Below are 20,784 nucleotides of genomic sequence, written 5' to 3'. Positions count from 1 at the left end.
CTGATTGCTCACACTTGTGGCTGCTTTCTTCCCTTTCAGCTTTGTGGCAGCTCTTTGGTCGTCCCACCCCCGGTTTTAACCTTCCCCTTCTCCCTCCGCAGCCCTGAATAGAAGGCTTCATGCCCCTGGGTGGGTTATCAGTGGAGGAAAAAACACAGAACAGCGTATTCTCGGGGCTTCAGCTGAGCCTCCCCCGCTCGTTGCAGCAGCCAAGCTGTGCTCTCTGGCTCTATGAGGGCTCGTGCTGCAGCCAGCTGGTTCAGAGCCTCTGACCCACCTCTGGAGCCGTTCAGATCTGAAAGGTGTGTGATTCCCACGTGTGAGTCAGCCTCATGCTGCATTCTGCCCGTGCAGCCTGGAGAGCTGCACCCCTTCACCTCCATGCGGCGTTCACTCTGAAACCTAATGATGGCACCGCTACGGCTTTACTGCTGATCAGTTCAGCTTTGCTGCTCAGAGCAGGGAGAGGCAATGCTTTGGTCAGCTCTGCAGTGCGTCCCTCCACCAAATGAAGATGGTGTGGATGTTGCAACCAACGTGAGCTTTCCAAGAGGGCTCTGATCCAATGTGAGGGCAGCATGGCCGCTGGGACCGCGATCCTTGGGCAAGGAGGGACACGCCAAGGCAGGGGCTGTGGGAGCTGACTCAGCTCACGGATGTCTTTATTCAAACTCTAGTGCGGCTGGACAGGGAGAGGCATGCGTACAGGACAGAGGAAATGGGAGTAGTATTGCCTTCATCACAGAGATATGGAACAGCATTAGAAAGACACCGACCCTTTCGGGCCAGCCGGGTTCACCCCACCTCGGCACCCGTCCCCATCTGCTATTGCTTCCCATCCCCAACCCCCCCCCAGCCCACCCCGTGATGGCGCAGCACCCCATGTGTGGCACCCAGCGCGGAGGAGAGCCCCAGTTTGGCGATGGAGGTGGTCAGAGCGTGGATGGGGCACTGTGCAGGAGTGAGGGGTGAGCAGCTGGTGGGGCTCCAGCTGGGTCACATCAGCGGGATGGCAGCGGCTGGGGCACGTGTCCAAAAGCAGGGGCAGAGGATGGGGCAGAGCACGGCGCGGCTGGCAGCAGGCAGGGAGCCCCCCACTGCCCCTCTTCAGCAGGGGAATCGGCTGCCAAATCCCATTTCTCCAGCCATGGGGATGGCAGCCAGAGCTTTGGGTCGCTGCGTGGGGCAGGCAAAGCTCACTGGGAGAGCATCTCTTGGCCTCAGGGAGAGCACCCCTGGGAGAATGCATCCCTCAGCCTAGGGCAGAGCATCCCTCGGGGTTGGGGAGAGCATCCCTTGGCACCGGTGACAGCATCTCCCTTGGGCAGAGCGTCCCTTGGCCATGGGGAGAGCATCTTTAGGGGAATGCATCACTCAGCCTCAGGGAGAGGATCCTTGAGCCACGGGATAGCATCCCTGGGCCTCAGGGAATGCATCCCTTTGGGCAAACATCCCTCAGCTTCAGGGAGAGCATCCCTCGGGGCACGCGTCCCTCGCTGGGGTGCTGCCTGCATCCAGCTGGGGCTCAGGAGAAGGTGACCACCTCACCCTGGGGGTAACTGGAAGAGAGGACGTCTTGGCAGGTGTCTGCAATGAAAGACAGAGGTATTAAACAGAGCGCTGGGCACGGCTTCCATCAGCTGTTTGAGGGGAAAGAGAGGGAGAGAGACACTGAGCTCCACGGGGACCAACGCTTCATAGGGTGCAGAAAGCGTAGTGCAAAGGGATGCAGCCTTCTCTAGAGGGAGAAAGCACAGCTGTTCCATCAATAAACTGAGAAAACTACTTTTAAAAGTGCCTTTCAATGGGCCCAGAGACACTCAGCCAAGGTGGAGATTTGGGAAATGGGGGGAGAACTATGGAGAAACAGACATAAGGATGGGGATGTGGGGAACTCCTTGGCTCCTCCTTGGTTCTCCACCCGTACTGGAGTGGAGGTTAAAGAGCAAAGAGCAGAGGGAGATCATCATCCTCACTGCATCCTCCAGGAATTGTGACCAAAGACTCCAAACCAACCCCTAGCCAGATGTCCCAAAGCCAAGCTGAGTGCATTAATATCCTGCAGTGCTTTATTTCTCTCTCTCTCTCTCTCTCTCTCTTTCTCATTCGTTATCATTGAATTCATTAACATTGATTGGAGCTCTGAGTCACAACACCGCCCATACCCGTGTGCCAGGTTTCCAGGGGCCGTCAGGCAGGGAGACAGCTCCGATCCTCCCGATAAGCACAGGGCTGCCCTTTCCTCCCAGCAATATTGCTGCAGAACCCAACGCTGGGCTCTCATGGCTCCTTTCACCCCCTGCAGCTCCAAAATTTGGCTTCCCCAAAGGAAAAGTCCCATCCTCTGCTGCTGCGGGTCGGGCTCTCCACGTGCAGCATCTTCTCAATGCCACATCCCAGCAAAATGCTGGGGGATTACAGCCCATAACAACCAGGGCAGCGTGTCCCCAATGATGGGCTGCTTTGGGCATCCTCCTTCATCCCCGTGCAGAACTATGGGTGGGATGCAGCTGCTGCAATCCGTGGCTGCTCCCGCTTTGGAAGCTCTCTGTGGGTCCCTGGGCCAGCTGGAGCATCCCCAGCAGCTCTATCGATTTCGCAGGGACACAACCCAGCTTTTAACTCCCATCTCCTCCTCCTCCTCCCTGCTCAGAGCCATCGCATGCGTGAGCTCAGACCTGCTGCCCGCATCCCCCCCGGGAGAGCCTTGGGAAGCAGCTCACCAGCCCTGGAAAGAACGCTGCGACTACAAATAAATGACAACAGATAAGAATCTTGTTTAATCGCCGTCCCCAGCCAAAGCCACTGCCAGAAAACTGCCCTCCTGTCTGCACCCATCCCTACCCGATGGCTCCGATGTGAATCAGCCCTCCCCAGCTGAGACGCGGCCCCAAAACCCCTTTGGTTTGCAGGAGGAGCAGCCAGGTCCTCCCCCAAAAAACCCACTTTCCTCCTAATGGATCTCCCCGGACAGCCCCATCTCTGCCTCCGCCTCCCACCCCAGCACAGCGTTTGGGGAGGTCCTACCCTAATGCTGCAGGTGGTTTTCCTATTTCATTTATGTTCTGAGGTCTGTTTGAGGACAAGAGGATGTGCAGGTGGAGCATCCGACCCAATCCCATGGAGGGGTGGGCAGCACTGGGCTGCAATGGGACGGAGCCACGTGGATCCCCGACCACCCCAGAAAGCATTTGGGTCCGACCCACAGCTCTCCATAGGATGCTTTTCTTCTCTCTGCCGCAACGGGGGGGATTTGCAGAGGGGCAGAGGACCCCAATCCTCACCCAGCACCGCAGAGGTTGGGGTGAACCTCAATCAGCTCCAATCAGAAGCACTGCCCGAGCAGAGGAGCGGAGCACCGGACTGGGAGGTGGGAGAGGGAGGCACTATTTTTAAGCTCAGCTGCATCTTATTTTGCATCTGCCTCTGCTCTCTGCGTTCCTCGTCAGCGCGGGCAAAGGCTACGGCTGCTTTTTTTTTGCTCTCGTTTTATTGTCATCACATAAGCACGGAGGATTTTTCCTGGCAGTCGGGGGAAGTCAGAAACAGGCTGCTTCTGGGCAGAGCAATTACTCTCCTGACATCTTCACCTCCTGCCCCGCTGCCTGACAGACCTTTCTATTTTCTCGGCTCTTTCGGGCATCTCCTGAGAAACAGAGCAGTTGTTGCAGCAATAACAATTAATACTCTGCACGCAACCCGGGCTCCTGCTGCAACACAGGACGGCCATCCGAGGCCCTGGGAGCGAGAGAGGCAGATGGGGGGTTGATGGGGGCACTGCTCCAAAGCCCCCCCACCTCCCGAGGATGAGCTGCTTGCAAAGTGCTGTCAGCCTCAGCAGACAGCCAGACAGATGGGCGCAGGGACACAGAGCGCAGCATGGAGCTCTGCAGGTGGGGGGCATCCCTAAGCCCATCCTGCCATGGAGCAGCACCTGCAGCTGGGATGGGGAGAGGAGCACAGGGCGCAGCTCTCCCCGGCGCTGCGCTGCACACAGGGATGTGGCACACAGAGCACAGCGTCCCGCTGGGACGAGGCGGTCCCCAGCAGCTGAGCAGGACAGCACACAGCTCTGCCTTTAGGGCCAGCGGGGCAACAGCAAGCTCAGCCACTGCAGCTCAACCATTGCAGCTCAGCCATCACTGCAGCTCAACCACTGCAGTTTAACCTCTGCAGGTAACCTCTGCTGCTCGACCACTGCAGCTCAACCATCACTGCAGCTCAGTCACGGCACCATCATTGCAGCTCAACTACTGCAGTTCAATGACTGCAGCTCAATGACTGCAGCTCAACCATCACTAAAGCTTAACCACTGCATCTCAACCACTGCATCTCAACCAATGCATCTCAACCATCACTGCAGCTCAGTCATGGCACCATCGTTGCAGCTCAACTACTGCAGTTCAATGACTGCAGCTCAACCACCACTGAAGCTCAACCACTGCATCTCAGCCACTGCATCTCAACCACCACTGCAGCTCAATCACTGCAGCTCAACCATCACCGCAGCTCAACCACTGCAGCTCAACTACTGCAGTTCAATCGTTGCAGCTCAACCATCGCTGCAGCTCAGCCAATGCATCTCAGTCACTGCAGCTCAACCATCACTGCAGCTCAACCACTGCAGTCCAACCTCTGCAGCTCAACCACCACAGCAGCTCAACCACTGCACACTGCTGAGCTTTTGAACCCCATTTTTGGAGCGGGGCAGAGGCAGCCCATCCTGCTGTCAATCGATCCCCTTCGTCAAGAACAAATCAAACCACCTTGCTTTCTCCTGGTGCGTTTCAGCCAAGCCGGAACGCGCGCTCCTCTCCAGATCCCTAAACATAGACAAGTGGCTGGGAGGATATTCGGGGGAAGTATCGTATTCGCTCGCTCTATTCTTATCCTATTCTCCAGGCAGCCAATTTTGGCCACTGTTTGTGATAAGACTCCAGGCTGCAGAGCCATTTAGCGCTCTGCTCTCCTGATCCAGCACAGCTCCTCTTATATTCTTAGCAGTGGGATTAACCCCTGCTCTCTCACCCCCAAAACCCAGCGGGACCTCACCCGAAAATCCCAACACCCCACTGCCCCCAAACTGCTATTCAGAGGAAGGGGGGATGGGGAGGAGGGGGGGAGGAGAGCGAAGATGCTGTAGGTTTTTCACCAGTTTGGTGCCTCCCACAGAAATGCCTCTGTCTCCCATTCGGGGCCCTGTTGTTTTAGAGGAGCTTTTGCACATTAGTCATGCCTTCCACTGAGTTGCATAACGCCGAGGCTAAAAATTGCCGAGCGCGGCTCCACGTTGGCTCTAACAGGAAACCAGGGATCAACACTGCGGTGCGCCGAGGGTTTGCCACACCGAACCTGTGGCTGCTGGGGTTAATCCTCTGCTCGCAGTGCCTCCCCCAAACCCGGAGCCTTTCTGTACCACGCAGTGCTGCCGGCTCTGCTCGGCTCATCCCCAACGCCAGCGCACGACCTTGGCTAAATCATGAATGATTCTGAGCCCACGGGAAGCACGGAGGGTCACCTTGTGCCTTGCGCGGACTGAGGGCATCTCAGCTCCTCCTGCTCCAAATGTAGAGTGCTCCGAGGGGAGGATGCGCTAAGATGCACAGGGACCTCACCCCCACAGGAGGGGATGACGTGAGCCCCATCCCGCACCCACCCCATGGGACGCTGTGCCCCACACCCAAACCCATCCCAGCAGAGCACTCCCTGCCCACGGGGGCACCACCAGCTCTCCCATCACACCCACCTCTCCCACTCCCCACTGCTCAGCAGCAGCTTTCCCAGCTGCCCCTTTCCCCACATCCCCCTCCCCACACCTCCCAGCTCTTCCCAGACCATCCACCCACGTCCCCCCTTTTATCCCCCTCTCCCCCCACCTGCAGGGGGCCGACATTGAGGTGGCAAAAGCCCCATCCCTCCCTGAGACCACCCCAAGTCAGACAGAGAAGCAGACACAAGCAGAGAAGCAGCGTTAGGCACAGAAAAGCACCAAACAAGAGGGGAACTGCTGCCGGGCAGGGAACAGAGATTTATTCATCTGATGCCTCCAGAAATTGGAGGCTGTTTGAAAAGGAGCCCTAAAATGAGATGAACTCAGCCATTTCCAGCACAACGATATGTAATTCGATGAGTCAATGCATCCTTCTTGCGTTCCCAGCCCAAATGCAAAGGGGCCACGGGAAGGGACAACACGTCCTCAGCCCAAAGCGGTGGGGACCAGCGAGGTTTCCAGGGGGTGAAAAACACTGCTCAGCCCTCCCACCCCCACGGGGACTGTCCCAAATGCACGGACACGACAGGATGAGGTGCATGGAGACGTCGGGGGGTCCTATCTGCAGGCAGGGGAGCAGGGCTGGGCTGCAGGTCAGGGCCCATTTCTCGGTGATGGGGACATCCTGGGCACCGCTGGGGACTCAGCATCACAGGGATGGGGGGACAGAGAGACACGGGGCCGACACACAAAGCAGGATCCGGGCGGTGCTTAGAGGATGGAGGGGACGGGGGAGCAGGGAGAGCTGTAGCGCGAGGCGAGGGGAGCCAACCCCCCCGCAGGTCCTGCCACACCATCTATGCTGCTTAGGCTCCGGGATTTTCCATAGCCTTTGTGAAGAAAAGGGACAGAGGTGAGGTTAGAGCCGCATTCAGCCCCACACCTGAACGCTAAGCCCCCTCCCCAAAAGATGCAGGATGAGCAGTGCTACTCCTTGCAGCCTCTAAGAGCCCGCTGAGCCCTCTCCCCCCACCCTGCACCCCACAGCCACCCCTTGTCCAGGGGGTGCCCCGCAGCGTGGAGCTGTGCTGGTGGTGGGGCACCGCGTCACCCCACTGCTGGGCCCGGGCTCTGAATGAGGGATGAGTGTGGGGAGTTTGGGGGCTGAAGCGATTGGGGAAAGCAGCGGAACTCAAACAGATGTGGGATTTGGAAGGAGTTATTCCCCAGCTCCGGATTGCTGAGCAGCAAGCTGCTGCTGACACCTTTCTGTATGCAGAGGAGCAGGTAGAAACGCTCCGGATTTTCCGTGAGCGATTGCACTGAAGAGCAAACATTCCCATTTCTGTAAGCGTGGGAGCCCTTCGCATACCCCCCCAGAAGCCAGAAACTGCTTGGGCTCAGATGGAAAAGCAACAGCCAGATGTTCCCCAGGTCAAAAGCAACACTTTCTTGGGGGAAAAAAAACCAAGCATATGCACTGAAAATGGGACCGATGTCCAAACAGCAGTCCTGGTTAAGGGGTCCCACGTGAGCCCCGAGCTGTGTTATTTGCCCCAGCCCTGAAGGCCGCTGTGGCTTCCACCAAGCTGCAGGCCAGGCAGCTGCCGCCAAGAAACCAAGGGCCATGCTCTGCTAATTGCCACCAGTGCACTTTGGTTGAGGAGCTGCTCTCCCAGCAAGCCGTGCAGGTGCTAACTGAGGTCACCGGGATTGCTTTCAAAACACATTTGTTGCCAAGGAGCAGCGTGCACCCCAGGAGCCAGCAGTCCCGTGCACCCCATGATGCGAATCCTCGCGGTGCACGTGCACGCTCACACATGCTTTGAGCCAGCAGCAGATGGGGATGGGGTAATGCGAGCAGGCAGCAGAGCCCAGCAACACGTGTGCATGTACCAGCAGCCTGGTGCCCGCCTGCTGCTTGCACACATCACACTCATGTCCCTGTGCAAACGTGGGTTTGTCCCTGTGTCCTCCCAGCCAGGCATCACCCGCGGATGCTCACATGAGCACTCGGTCCACATGCCAGGCACGGCTCTGCCCTAAGAGCAAGAGGCAGAGTGAAAGCAGTGCCGTGATGCACTGGGCTCTGGCAGCCACGCTGGTGCTTTGCAATGCTGGGTGCTGCTAAAGGTGGTAAATCCCATTCTCTCCGTTTAACGCCATTCCCCCTATGCCCTCTCTAGAAGGGCTGCTCTGGTTTCTGCCCTGCTGTTCCAAGACCGTCCTAACCCACCTTGCTTGCTGCTGGCCTCGTCCTGCCTCCATATCCCTGCATGAAAGCAGAGGACGTGTGCTCAGCTGCCAAGACAGAGCCATGCCAGCATCTGTGTCCCAGCAGGACGCATTGCTGGAGAGAGATAAGGGGTCTGCAGCAACCCCCAGCAGCAGGGAGGAAGGAAGGTGACCCCCCTGGAAGCAGCCAAAGGGACACGAGACAAATGCCACCACGCAAGTGTCACACTGCACTCTGGTTCCATCTGAGGGGCGGTGGGCAGGGGGGCTTTTCTCTTTGAGCTGCCCCCAAAGAAACCAACTGTTGGCATCAGTGCTCCAACCGTAGCGGCCGCCAAGATCCGCAGCATATTCCTGAAGCAGCCCCGTCTCCCGATTCCCACAGCTTGTACAGACATGGGTACCTGTCCCAGCATCTGACAGATGGCCATCAGTGAGCCGGGCTCCGAACCAAGCTCATCTCAATTTGCAGAGCTGCCAGCATCCCAGTACCAGAACAAACAGCCTCAGCAGGAGATAAATCAGGAAGAGGTGCTCTGCGGCTCCCAGCACCCTCAGGCACAAGCACGGGAGGATGCTCTGCCCTCTGCCCACCTCTGACCCTCCCTGCATTGGGGTATATCACCGTAGAAGACATCGGCCTGAACCAGAGCCCCACCTGCCCGTCCCCAATAGTACAAGTACTGAGGTTTCCCCTTCCCAAAGGGTCTCACACCGGGCCGCCGCCCAGCAGAGCCCTCGGGAGGGTGAGCGACCCACCTAGATGTGCGTTTTCAGTTGCAATAAAGTACTCTGATATCTGCAGAAAGGGCAGCAGAAGCACCCGGAGCCCACCACGGCACCCTTCCGAAGAACTCTTACTGCCACCACGCAAGGAAAACGATAGCAGTATTAATTTCCTGGCCTTATTTCTTGGAACTAAGCGGTCATTAAGGTCCCTTCCATCCCGACCCAAGTCATGCTGTTTGGGAGCCCAGCGAGAGCCGCACTGCATCCTCTGCAGTTCGAGCTTCCATTGGCTTCCAGGGGTCCCGGCTGCAATTCCTCAGCTGAAGAGCTGCCTGACCTGAGCATATCCCAGCGATGAAGGCAGCAGGGGCTCCACCCTCCCCCATCCCTTCCAGTGTCCTCCCCAGGGCAGAACCCAAACCTCTCCCCTCTTCTCTTTAGCAAACAGTGAGGAAAGAGCCCAACTTCAGAGAAAACAGTACTTCCAGGCAAAGCACTGAGAGCCTTGAGCACAGATTTGTATAATGCTCCGCTGCCCAAAGACGAACGCAGCTTTTATTTTTTCCCCTCCTTTTTAAGGGAGGAGGTTGTGTGGGAACACCAAAGGGAATCCTTGATTTCCCAGGAGAACGCAACCAATTTGCTCCTGCTAATGCAATAACAACTGCCATCGTCCCCAAATGCCAACCCACAGCTCCAGGGCTGCCGGAGCCCGGGGAGCAAAAGGCACCAGGGGGTGTGGGATGGAGCAAAGCACCACGGCTGGGGGTCACAGCCCCCAAAATGAGACCCTCCCTCTTTGCCAAGCAGCAAATTGAGGGCTTGCAAAGCACAGCATCAGCCTTTTCCCTGCCAGGCCCCAGCATCCATGCACCAGGGTGAGGGAGTGGGACCAACTGGGGTTAAGCGGTGCTGAGAAGAGAGAAGTAGGTCAGTGCTGCAGCTCTGCATCCTCCCACACCCCCTCGGACGTACAGGAGAGCAGGAAAACTGCACAAGTAAAGAACTGAGCCGTGCCCTAAGGACTAAACCAGCAGTGCATGGTGCAGGTGGGTCCCATGGCTCCGGGTGGGCAGGGGATGCGAAGGGACCCAACTGAAGACAACTGCCTCTTTGTCACTGGGAGAAGAGCTCTGTGTTTTCCTGGCTGGTCTCCCCCACAGTTTTCCCCCAACACTTCCCAAAGCTCACTTTCCAAACCCGGAGGAGACAGCCTTGCTGGCAACCCCGTGCTTTTGGCAAGGCAGCAGTTGACACAGCACGGTTCCCCACGCTCAGAGCCACCAGAAGGCATCGGAGGAGGAGAGGGAAGGGACAGAGAAAAGACCACAGGCTCTTCTTCCCTGCTATAAAACCTTTCGACCTTCTTCAGCCACAACCTCACCACCTCCTCAGGAGAGGCACAGCGCCCTGAGATGGGTGGGTGAGGGGAGCAGAGACACGGGGCTGTCCCCATGGAGGGCGGCGTGATGAGCAGCGGGTCCCACATCCCAAATGGTGGCAAACAGGGGAAGAGAAAACAAGAAGGTAAGAGCTACCACGGAGAGACACGATGGATGGAGGTGAAGCAGATGGACAGACAGAGAGACGAGGGGACTTAGAGGGCCTGGAGATGGAGGGAGCAGAGAAGAGCCAGGCAGGCAGATGGAGATGAACCTCGGCCGCAAACAGATGCAGGGAGCCTCGTCCCCAACCCACAGCTCCCAGCACCAGCGCTGACCTCACCTTTCTGGATGCCTCCATCTGCTGTGCAGGAGAAGTCACCCGTGGCCAGGAGGAAGCACGTGGAGGATTTCTTGTTCTTGTCCCGGGTGCTGGAGCGCCGCATGGGCCGCTTCTCCTCGTCGGATGGGGACAGCGGCTGCTCCTCGTCTGACAGCACCACGTTGGCCTCACCGTTCTGCTTGGAGTCTGCAAGAAGGGCAGCAGACACCCATCAGCAGGAGGAACCTGCAAGGCAACGCGCTTGGAGTGGCCAGGGGGGGCTCATCAGACCCCTGCGACCAAATCATAGGCAGCTCCCAAAAACCCAGGCACGTCCAAGCTAAACTACAGCTACCAGAGAAGCAGAACCACGCTAAATCTTAACCCCAAGCAGCAAACAACTCTGTCCTCTGCTGAGGGCTGTATCCCCTGCAGGGCCAGCCAGGGGAGAAACACCCCCAGGGGCTTTGAAATCCACCCCCACAGCTGATGGGAATTTGCCCTTCTGAATTCACACCGTCTGCAATAGGAGTTGCGGGGGGAAGTGCTGATTTACACCACCTGACTCTGGGTTGCCACCTGAGAAGATGCTCTGCATGCTGAGGACCTGTCCTGAGTTCCTCAATCAGTGCTGGGGTGAAGGGATGGGCTTGAGGGCTTCTCCTGCTCCCCATTATGGGGTCTCCTGGGGCAGATAGGCTGTGTGGGCACTTGGAGAACTATTTATAAAGGAAACACCATAGAAGGCATTGGGACCTCCCTGTGCCGCCTCAGGTGAAGTTCTTCAGGGCCAACACCATGCTGGGACAGCACGCAGCCCTCACATGGTCTCTCCTATTTCCCTGCTGTGAAAGCAGCTGAAATAGGGCAAAGCAGTCCCTGTGGCAAGCAGTGACACCACGGCTGGCTGCCCACCATTCCCCTAGCTCAGCCCAAGTGATGCTGCCCATAGCTGGGCTATGCAGGGCCAGGGACGTCCCCTCTACTAACCAGGAGGACGCACTGGGAATGCCCCAAACTTCAACTCAGTGCATGAGACCAAAGCACAAATGTATGGAGGCTGATTTTGCTCCTGCCTGGGCAGCGCTGGGCTCAATATGCAGGGAGAGCACATCTCAGAGGAGGTGAATGGGAAAGTGAGGTCAGGCCCCAGGCAGTATCCATGGAGTTATCAGCCTTGGTGAAGCATGCCCTGGTTTACAGTGGGAGGAAGGAAAAGAAAACTGACCCCGGGGACGCTGCCAAAGTGAGATGGGGATGGGGACGACGGTCTACAAGAGTTGGGTCTGTGGTCTATAGGGGTTGGGTCAATGGCCTTACCTCTGTCAGGGTAAGGAGGATGAACACCAGGCAGGGACACCCCGAATCACACCGAGGTGACTTGATCTGTGTTTGGAGAGCAGAATGTGGCCCTTCCCCTGTGCTCAGCTCTAGTGGGAGACCACCAACACCACTCCCCATACCCAGCTGTCCCAGCCCACTCTGCGCCAAGACCTCGGCACCCAGCGAGCCCACGGCAGCATATGGGAACAGAGCTGCAGCCCTGGGGGGCTCCCAGAGGTCTCCCCCTCCCTCTGCCCCACCTTTGGGGTCTCACCTGACCGCTTCCGCTCAGCCACCCCTTCCTCTACCGCCAAGGGGCAAGTGTCGCTCTGGGTGCTGTTGCGGGGGGAGTTCTCCTCAGATTTGCAGTAGGTGGGGGAGTCCATCGGGGCCGGACGGGGTATATGCTTTTTCTTCTTCTTTGGCAGCTTCTGCTTGGCCATGGCCAACGAATAGTACATCCCAAAGTTATTGACAATGACGGGCACGGGCATGGCGATGGTGAGCACCCCGGCCAGCGCACACAGAGCCCCCACCACCATGCCCGACCAGGTCTTGGGGTACATATCACCATAGCCCAGCGTCGTCATCGTGACCACGGCCCACCAGAACCCGATGGGGATGTTCTTAAAGTGAGTCGGGTCGCTCCCGCTGGAGTCAGACGTCTTGGCTCCGATCCGCTCGGCGTAATAGATCATGGTGGCAAAAATCAAGACCCCCAAAGCCAGGAAGATGATGAGGAGAAGGAATTCGTTGGTGCTGGCCCGGAGCGTGTGGCCCAGCACCCGGAGGCCCACAAAGTGCCGGGTCAGCTTGAAGATCCGAAGGATCCGGACGAAACGAACCACTCGTAGGAAACCCAGCACGTCCCGGGCAGCTTTGGAGGACAGGCCACTAAGCCCTACCTCCAGGTAGAAGGGCAAGATGGCCACAAAGTCAATGATGTTGAGCATGTTCTTAACGAAGAGAAGCTTATCTGGACAGCAGACGATGCGAACCAGGAACTCGAGGGTGAACCAGAGGACGCAGACCCCTTCGATGTAGGTGAGGATGGGCTCCGTCTCCACTTTGTGCGTCAGCAGGATCGTCGTGGTGTTGCCCACCACGAGGGTCTCCGTCACGTTGACGTTGATGTTGAAGGCCTCGTGTGTCTCCAGGCAGAAGGTCGTGATGGAGACCAGGATAAAGAAGAGCGAGGCAAAAGCAACTACCTGCAAATGCAGAATTAGCCGAGCCGTTAGCTGAGCTTCCTTGGGATGCATGGGAAGATTTGGGTCACCTGGCTGGGGAGAGCACTGATGTTATGGAGCACCATGCTGATAACTGCAGGGCAGCCCGAGGCATGCTTCTGGTGTCACCTGAGTTTGGTACATCTCTTCTCATCCCTGCAAGCAAATGGCAACAGCAGGGATGGGAGAAGTCCTCGTGTGATAAAAATGAGGCTCAGAACGCTCTGGGAGCTGTGCTGCTGCCACCCTCCTCAAGACCAAGGATGGAGAATGGGGAGGTTTTGGTTTATGGGTGGGCCTGTGTGGAGCCAGGGGTTGGACTCAGTGATCCCGTTAAGTCCCTTCCAACTTGAGATATTCTATGCTTCTATGATTCCATGATTCTACAATTTCCCATCAGTTTCCAGCAAACCTCAGAGCCTGAGGCCATCAGGACCTTTCTCCAATGGTCCGGACTGGGGAAGGGGTGCTGAGTTCCAGCTGTGGCTGGAGATGTGCTGGAGGTGACAGTGATGGGAATGAAGGCAGACCTGCCTCAGCCTGTGTTTGGAGCGAGCCTGCACTGGGCATGGGAGCAGAACTCGCTCCAGCACCCTTTGCTGCTAACACAGCTGCCTGTGCCAGGCAGGATGCGATCTGCTGCTCCCACTGCATGGCTCATGGCATTGCAAACCCCCCTGCCCAGCTGTATTCTGCACCATGAGCTGCTGGAGGCAACAGCCCGGGTCGTTGGCTGGAGTGAATCAGCAGAGGAGACAGCCCTGAGTCACGCTGGAGGAAAAAAAAGCCCCAGCATTGGCAGTAATGTGAGAGCATCCTCATGGGGTGTCCCCAGGGGCAAACCCACGTGGGTCTGGCATAGAGAAGGGCATCATCCCTCCCTCCCTCCCAAAGTGAGGTGTGAAGTTTAAACAGACCCAAATCAGCGGAGAAACCTCTGGAAGGTGATTCTCCCCCCAGTGATGGATGCTGGCCCAGGGGTGGGCTGAGACGCCTCCTTCCCCCCCAGCACTGCAGTTGAGACCCTGCACTGCCCCCAAGGAGCAGCCACTCAGGCAATGGAGCAGCGCTGCTGTGTGAGCCGTGGAGGTGAGAGCTGACAGCCCCAGGAGCAACAGCATCCTCTAAAAATAGAAGTCAGGTTCACAGCCAGTGCCAAGCAGTGCCCCCCCACCACCACTCAGCAGTGCTGCTGCAGTGTGCTATCAGCTGAAGACCTGACCTGAGATAGCCCAGCTGTAACCTCTGTTTTGCTCCAATCTCTTTTCTTCCCCCCCCCCCCAAAATGTCTTAAAAATAGCATCAAATCCATGTCTATACACAGCAACCACCGACACAGCACTGCGAGTCCCACCAAACGAGTTCCCCAGAACCTGCAGATGATCCCCGTGCTTGGATGCAGCTTGGGATGGGTGATCCCAAAAAACCCATCTCCCTCCAGGGGGTCCCTATGGGCCTGAGGTCCCTATGAGCCTGGAGGTCCCAATGGGCATAGGGTCAGTGCTGCAAAGGGGGGAAAAAAAGGAAGAGATGCACGTAAGCAGAGTTTAGAAGCAGTCCTAAAACCACAACCTGAGCAGCTTCCAATGGGGGACGGTGGAGATCGATGCTGAACTTGGATGGCATCTGACCAGATGCTGGGAGAGAGATGGCGGAGGGAGAGGAAGATGGAAATAGCCACAAACCAACTGAGTCAGGGCCTCAGGGGCCGCTCCAGGTGTGAGGAGGAGCAAAGAGTGGAGAAATTCAGCCCCTGAGCCTCTTAGTCACTGCTGTCACAGGGTGTAGGGGCTCCACTCCTTCCCCTGCTGCCAGGATTGGGGAGAGCAGCCATGGGATGCTCTGCATCCCCAAACCCCAAAAGCCAGCACTGACCCTCTGCCAAAGAGCGGGGGGACCCCAGAATGGGGCAGTGCTAAAAAATCCCACTGCATTGCTCCCAGCTGGGAGGGGGAGCCGTGAATGTCGCACCAAAGGAGATGCTCACGAGCATCCCAGTGCCCAGCAGTGACACCGAACTGGCGACAGATCCCTGCAGTAAGAGAGCACTGGGCAGGCTGCTGTCACTTGGGTCGGGTGCACTTCAGTTGCCCCTTCTGCAGAAGCAGTTCTCCCACATATTGCAAAACCACGGCGATATCTCTGCATGGGAAATACGACCCTGCAAGTTGGCCGTCCCTGCAGCAGTGCTGAGCTGAGCCCTTATCTCGGAGGGCGCAGAAGGAAGGGAGCACGGAGCTCCCAGCACAGCCCAGTGCTGCTCCATCCATCCCATTAGCTCCCAGTCAGACCTCACAGCCCGGCTCCCTCCTGCTGCTTCTGTTTAGCAAATGCCTTTCCTGCAGCAGCTCAGCACAGAGCACAGAAACCCCAACTGAACTGCTCTGCTCCATCATTTTGGGGCTGTGGCTCTTTATTTTTAATTCGGGGCCTTTCAACACTCAGATGCAATGAGCCCCCCGGGATGGGGAGAGGGTTGGGTGCCCCTTCTGCAGCAAGTAAAGCTCTGCTGTCCCAATACTGTGTGTGTGTGTGTGTGTGTGCTGTTCCTATGTTAGCTGCACAAACAGCTCCTTGACAAAGTGACCCCTGCCCTGTGCACTGCTGGTGGGTGGGAAATGCCTCCAGGATTTCTTACCACTGATGGGTTTTTGCACCTCTAAAGGCATCCAGAATTCGTTTCGTTCCCAAATGCCCACGTGTGTGTGTGTGTGTGTGTGTGTGTGTGTGTGTGGCATGGGTACAGTGGGGGGAGCGCGCATGGATGGGGTCAGATGGCCCTGGAATGGGGTGGGAAGGTGTCAGGGGTCGGTGGGCTTTGGGGATGATCTAAGAGCAGTGGGGAGGGGAGGCTCACTGGAAGGCAATGCCCAGGCTGTGCTGTGAGCCCAAAGAACCCAAAGGCAGGGGTTGGGAACATGAGGAGACACCCACTGTTGGAGATGGGGTTGCAGATGTGTAAGGATTCCAAATACGCACGGGGACCACACGAGGTGCATGGAAGGGTTGGGGGGAGAACAGGGGGATGAATGCTGAGCCACTCTCTGTCACACTGCAGAAGTTGTGGCAGCCCAGCAAAGCTCCCATGGACTGGAAAAGGGGAAGGGTGAATAAAGGAAGATGTGGGGAAGGGCTGCCAGCATCACCTCTGTGTCCTGCAAGGTCATGGAGCAGATCCTTCTGGAAACTCCACTAAGGCACACAGAGGACAGAAACAGCCAACACGGCTTCACCGGGGGGCAAATGGTGGCTGACATGTGGGGGGGCCTTCTGCAATGTGGCCGAGGCCGTGGCACTGCTGCCCGGAGCTGTGAGTGCCCCATCCCTGCAGTGCACGAGGCCATGGGTGGTCCTGGGCAGCCTGACCTGGGGGGGTCCCGGCCCACAGCAGGGCTGGGGCTGTGTGATCTTTTAGATCCCTTCCAACACAGCCGTGCTGTGATCCTATGATTCTGAGAGGGCTCTGTGTGTGTGTGTGTGTGAGAGAGAGCCGCAGCTGTGAGCCTGTGCTCGCACGTGCTGATGGGGACCGTATGCTGCGCGTGGGCTGCATCGACGTGGTGACAGTGGGGGGCATGGGTGCAGGGCACCAGCAGGGCTGCACGGGGCACCTTCCGGGGCCTGAAGGGGGGTATGAGCTCCCTGAAGACAAAGGCAAGGGTCCCATTTACCTCAGGACCCGGTTTTGGTATTTCCCTACCCAGCACCTCCTGCCTGCTCTCACACACGCCATGGCGCAGTCCCATTACGTGGTGGGTTTTGGTGTATGCACGCACACGAGCAAGAGGAAGCAGCCCTGCCTGTCCCAGAGCACCCTGAAACTGCGCCAGGGCTCAGCCCTGCCAAGGGCTCTCCCCGACAGTCCCACACCTCCAGGCCAGGAGGTGCTCAGCAGCCCCCAAGGGTGTGAAGGGGACCCCCAGCCTCAGCCCACACGTGGTGCATTGGGAAGGGACGGAGAGATGACGGAAGAGGTTTCCCACGGGACGGGAGGTGGTCGGGAATGGGATACCCAATGGAGGTCCCCATGGGATGGCAGGAGGCCAGGAGCACGACGCGCAACGAAGAGCCCATCCCGCTCTTGGACACGGGGAGATGGAGACGCACCTGTGGCACGGCCCCAACCCCACTCACCAGCGCACTGTGGGAGCTTACCCTTGCCGCCTTGGATGAATAGGGATCCTCAAAGAGCGCCCACATCCTGGGCTGCCAATTCCGACAGCAGCCGCCCCCTCCGGCAGCCCCCGCCGCCCCCGGCGCCCTGTCCTCCATGCCCAGGCGTTGAAGGGCCATCTCCCTCCCCCCTTCCTCTTCGGGCTCCTCTCCTCCGGCCCCTCCTCCGGGCTCAGGACTCTCGAAGATATCCAGGGCCTCTTCAGCATCGCGGTGCTGGCGGTACGTCATCCAGCAGCACGGCTCCACGTCGGTCTCGTCGATGCCCCAGTAGGTGAGCTCCTCCTCGAACAGAGGCCCGCAGATGTCGGCCGGGCAGTGCAGCTTGCCGGTCCGGTAGTAGTTGAGGACGTAGGAGAAGATCCCGGGGTGGCGGTCGAAGAAGAACTCGTTGCTTTTACCATCAAAGTCAAAATTGCTCTGGGCATCGGGGTCGGCGAGCCAGGCCAGGCGGGTGCCCGGCAAAGTCCGTAGGGTGCTTTTGTAGGTCTCATGCCGGGTGCCCCCTACGTTGATGGTGATCTTGTCCGAGTCTTCCCCTTTGCCCATCTCTTCCTTCAGGCATGTTTTGGAAGGTGGTTTGTTCCCCGACTTGCGTCCGCGGTAGGAGGAGACACACACCGAGCTGATCATAGATTTCGGTGGACGGGAGACGCGCTCTACGCGCACCCTTCCTCCGGGCGAGGAGCCGGGGGTCGGCGGAGGCGGGCGAGGGGAGCAGCGCTGGGACTGGGGAGGGCAGAACGGGGGGGGCTCAGCCTTCGCTCCGGCCTCCGCCAGCCCCGGCGCCGGGCGAGGGGAGCGGGATGGAGCCGAGCCGGACACCGCTGGCTGCCGGGGGCCGGCAGGGGAGGCTGCAACCTCCACCTCCTCCCAAGCCACCCCCCCGGATTAAATCCGCCCTCCGCCCGCAGCCAGCGCGGCCCCGGCGGGCAGCAACAAGTGGAGGCGGGCGGAGCGGGGGGAGGCTGCGGGTGGAGGGCCGGGGGGGGTTCGACCGGGATGGAGGAGGCCGGGAGAAGGGGACGAACCCCGGTACCTGCAGCGCCGGTTGCCGGGGGGGCCCCGCCGCCCGCCCCTCCCGCTCCGCGCTCCCTCCGCCTCCCCCCAACCCCCCGTTTCCCGGCGGCGGCGGTGGGGTGGGGGGGGGATGGAGGCTCTCCCCCCTCCCCGGCCCTCCCGAGGCGGCTGCGGCGGTGGCAGCGTGGGGTGGGGGGGGGGACGGCCCGGGAGGGCCCTGTTGCGCTGCAGCCCGGCCCGGTTCGGGGGGGGGGGTTGGAAGCGGCGGGGGCTGCTCCGGTGCTCAGCGGGGAAGCGCCGCCGCCGCCGCCGCCTCCCAGGGGGGTTTTATAGGGCTGGCAGCGGGCGGAGGGGTTTCAGGGGCCGGCGCCGCCCCGACGCGGGGCTGAGGACCCCCCCGCCCCAGCGCCCCCAAGGCATCTCCGGCCGCTGCCCTCCATCCCTCCATCCTTCCATCCCTCCCCGGCACGCTCCTGCATCCCCGCATCCCTCCCTCCATCGCCCCATCACACCCATCCGTCCGTCCCTTCCACTCCCCCCATCTCAGCCCCCCGGCCCCCAGCTCACCTCCCCGCGTGCAGCGAGGCGCGGGGGGGGGGGCTCAGTGTCAGCGAGCAGTCAACCCCGGGCACCCCAGCTCCGCTTCGCTCCGGAGGGGAAATGCAGCCCGGAGCCGCCTGCGGATCTGAAGCCAGCTCTTGGCAGAGGCTCGAGCAGATCCCATCCCTCCCTGGCTCGCAGTCCCTCAGGTCAGGAGAGAGCGACCCCGGGTGCGGGCCGGTGGCTGAGGGGGGAGCGGGGCAGCGCAGGCAGACCCGGCCCTCCTCCCCTCCCACGACCACCCCTCCCCGAGCATCCCCGCTTCGCCTTCTGCAGGAAATGCCTCCCCTCCCCGGAGCCGTGCTCGCGGGTATCGCAGGGCACCGACCACCCCCTCCCCCCAAAGCCCCTCCCTGGGGGGGCTCTTCCACCCCCTCGGGGGCCGGTGAAGCTCAGCCCCATCTCCTGAGGCTGGGGAGGAGGAGAAAGGGACGAACCTGTCACCAAGGCGAAGACCCCCAGGGACCCGGAGCTGCCTGAGCTGTTTACTCCAGCAGTGGCACCGGGGGATGCAGGTGGGGGCTTTGGGGTCACAGGTAGGGTCAGAGTCTGACGTGGGCACAGTGGTGGGGGTGAAGGGCTGAGATGGGGGTCAGCACCTGAGTAACAGCATCCTCAGTGCACAACGAGGTGACCACAAGTGGGGGACGCTGCCCCACTCCACCAGCACTTCCCCACTCTGCAGAGGGTCCCAACGGGGTCCCGGCTCCCATCTCACCCCCTGCACAGCTCTGTCCCTGCAGTGCTACGCACTTTGGCTGGGGGTCAGGGGGGGAGGGGGCACACAAACGCTCCATCCACCCAAAAGCCACATTGGGCATCGCCACCACGCTTAAAACCTTACCCCCAAAAAGCCCCACTCCAACCGTAGCTGCGACCCCACAGCTTCCAGGGCCGGTCCTGAGCGGGTGGAGGTTGGCACAGCTCCACACCCAAAGCACCCGGGGCTGCACCAGCGGGGGGAGCGCAGAGCCCAAGGGAGAGCTGTGCTGGAAAAATCGAGCCTTGCATCACCGGGCAGGCAGTGCTGCTCAGCTCCTCATCAGCAGTAATGCGAGTTTGGCCAGGAAGAAGGAATGCTGCGACCTGATGCTCATATTTTATACGGCCACTCTCATCCCAAGGGATCGCCGTGCTCCCCGCGTGGGAGGGGGTGGCCAGGCAGATAAATGGGTTGGATCCAGGGGAGGGAAGGAGCTTTTAGCCAACAGCACCCGCCCAAAGCTGGCAGCTCTGTAAATATGCCTTCAGATTTTTAATGTCCAGGGGAAAAAAAAAGAGAGAGAGAGAGGAGGGGAAAGAGAAAGGAAGAAAGAGAGAGAGAAGAGGAAGAGCGTGATGGAGATGGTCCTTTTTGGAGCTGGATGGAGTCGCTTCTGCAGGGACCTCCCTCGTCCCTGCTGTGGGGTTAAAGGCTTCTCAGATGACGTCTGGGTGAGGGATAGAGCGAAGAGCAGCACCACGTGGAGGACCACCTCCAGGCTGGGAGGGGTGCAGGGGTGAGGAATGGAGGCCCCGGGTTCACCTGGTGGGCTCTGCTCTGCCGCCCTGCAGGCCCACGGCCCCATAGGGCACATCCCCACACCCTGACCAGCACAAGGGCTGGAGGGAGCTCAGAGGGCTGCGTGTCCTGAAGGAGAGGATGGGGAGATGCTGGGAGCACTCAGCGTCCGCAGAGAAACAGGGGAGGAAGGTGAAGTTCATCCCAAATTAGGGAGAGGTGATTCTGCTTTGGGGACAGACAGACAGACAGACCACGCTCATCCTTCACCATTGGGATCTATGACCAAAAACACATCGACCTCAGCAACCTGCAGCCGCTCCGGGGGCTGCGCCCTCCCCTCTTCGTGCTTGGGGTGGGACTCAGCCCCGGGGCTGGGGGGGCTGTGAGGTCCCTTCCCATGCTGTGATCCGATGATGTCCGCGTCGCTGTCACACAGTGCCACCTCGTGGGTCCCACCCGGCAGGAATGCCGGCCAGGCGGCTCCATCTGGCGCAGATATTTGCTCGGCAGAAGCAGCTCGGGGGGCTGCAGGAGGTCGGGCTGGAGGGGGGGGTCGG

The 20,784-nt window shown here is 59.5% G+C and overlaps 1 protein-coding gene across 3 annotated transcripts; it reads right to left on the bottom strand.

Moving 5' to 3' along the window:
- Positions 1–630: 630 nt before the first annotated feature.
- On the bottom strand, positions 631–19,012 carry KCNC4 (potassium voltage-gated channel, Shaw-related subfamily, member 4). 3 transcript variants are annotated; one of them, XM_003642720.6, is made up of 5 exons: positions 18,691–19,012; positions 17,086–17,832; positions 11,976–12,912; positions 10,400–10,585; positions 631–1,587 (listed from the first exon to the last, which is right to left on the bottom strand). In XM_003642720.6, exons 2-5 carry the CDS (start codon positions 17,734–17,736, stop codon positions 1,526–1,528), a joined length of 1,836 nt encoding a protein of 611 aa, XP_003642768.1. In that variant the 5' UTR covers positions 17,737–17,832; positions 18,691–19,012; the 3' UTR covers positions 631–1,525. The 3 variants fall into 3 exon arrangements, with proteins under 3 accessions (XP_003642768.1, XP_004934926.1, XP_040508840.1); XM_004934869.5 differs by lacking the exon at positions 631–1,587 and adding an exon at positions 6,015–6,600; XM_040652906.2 differs by lacking the exons at positions 631–1,587; positions 18,691–19,012 and adding an exon at positions 6,015–6,600 and having other exon boundaries at positions 17,086–17,949.
- Between the last annotated feature and the right edge of the window lie 1,772 nt (positions 19,013–20,784).

The sequence above is a fragment of the Gallus gallus genome, chromosome 26 (genome assembly GCF_016699485.2).
Source record: "Gallus gallus isolate bGalGal1 chromosome 26, bGalGal1.mat.broiler.GRCg7b, whole genome shotgun sequence".
Classification (NCBI taxonomy): domain Eukaryota; kingdom Metazoa; phylum Chordata; class Aves; order Galliformes; family Phasianidae; genus Gallus; species Gallus gallus.
Note: the sequence above shows the minus strand (reverse complement) of the source record. Positions and strands in the feature narration are given on the sequence as shown.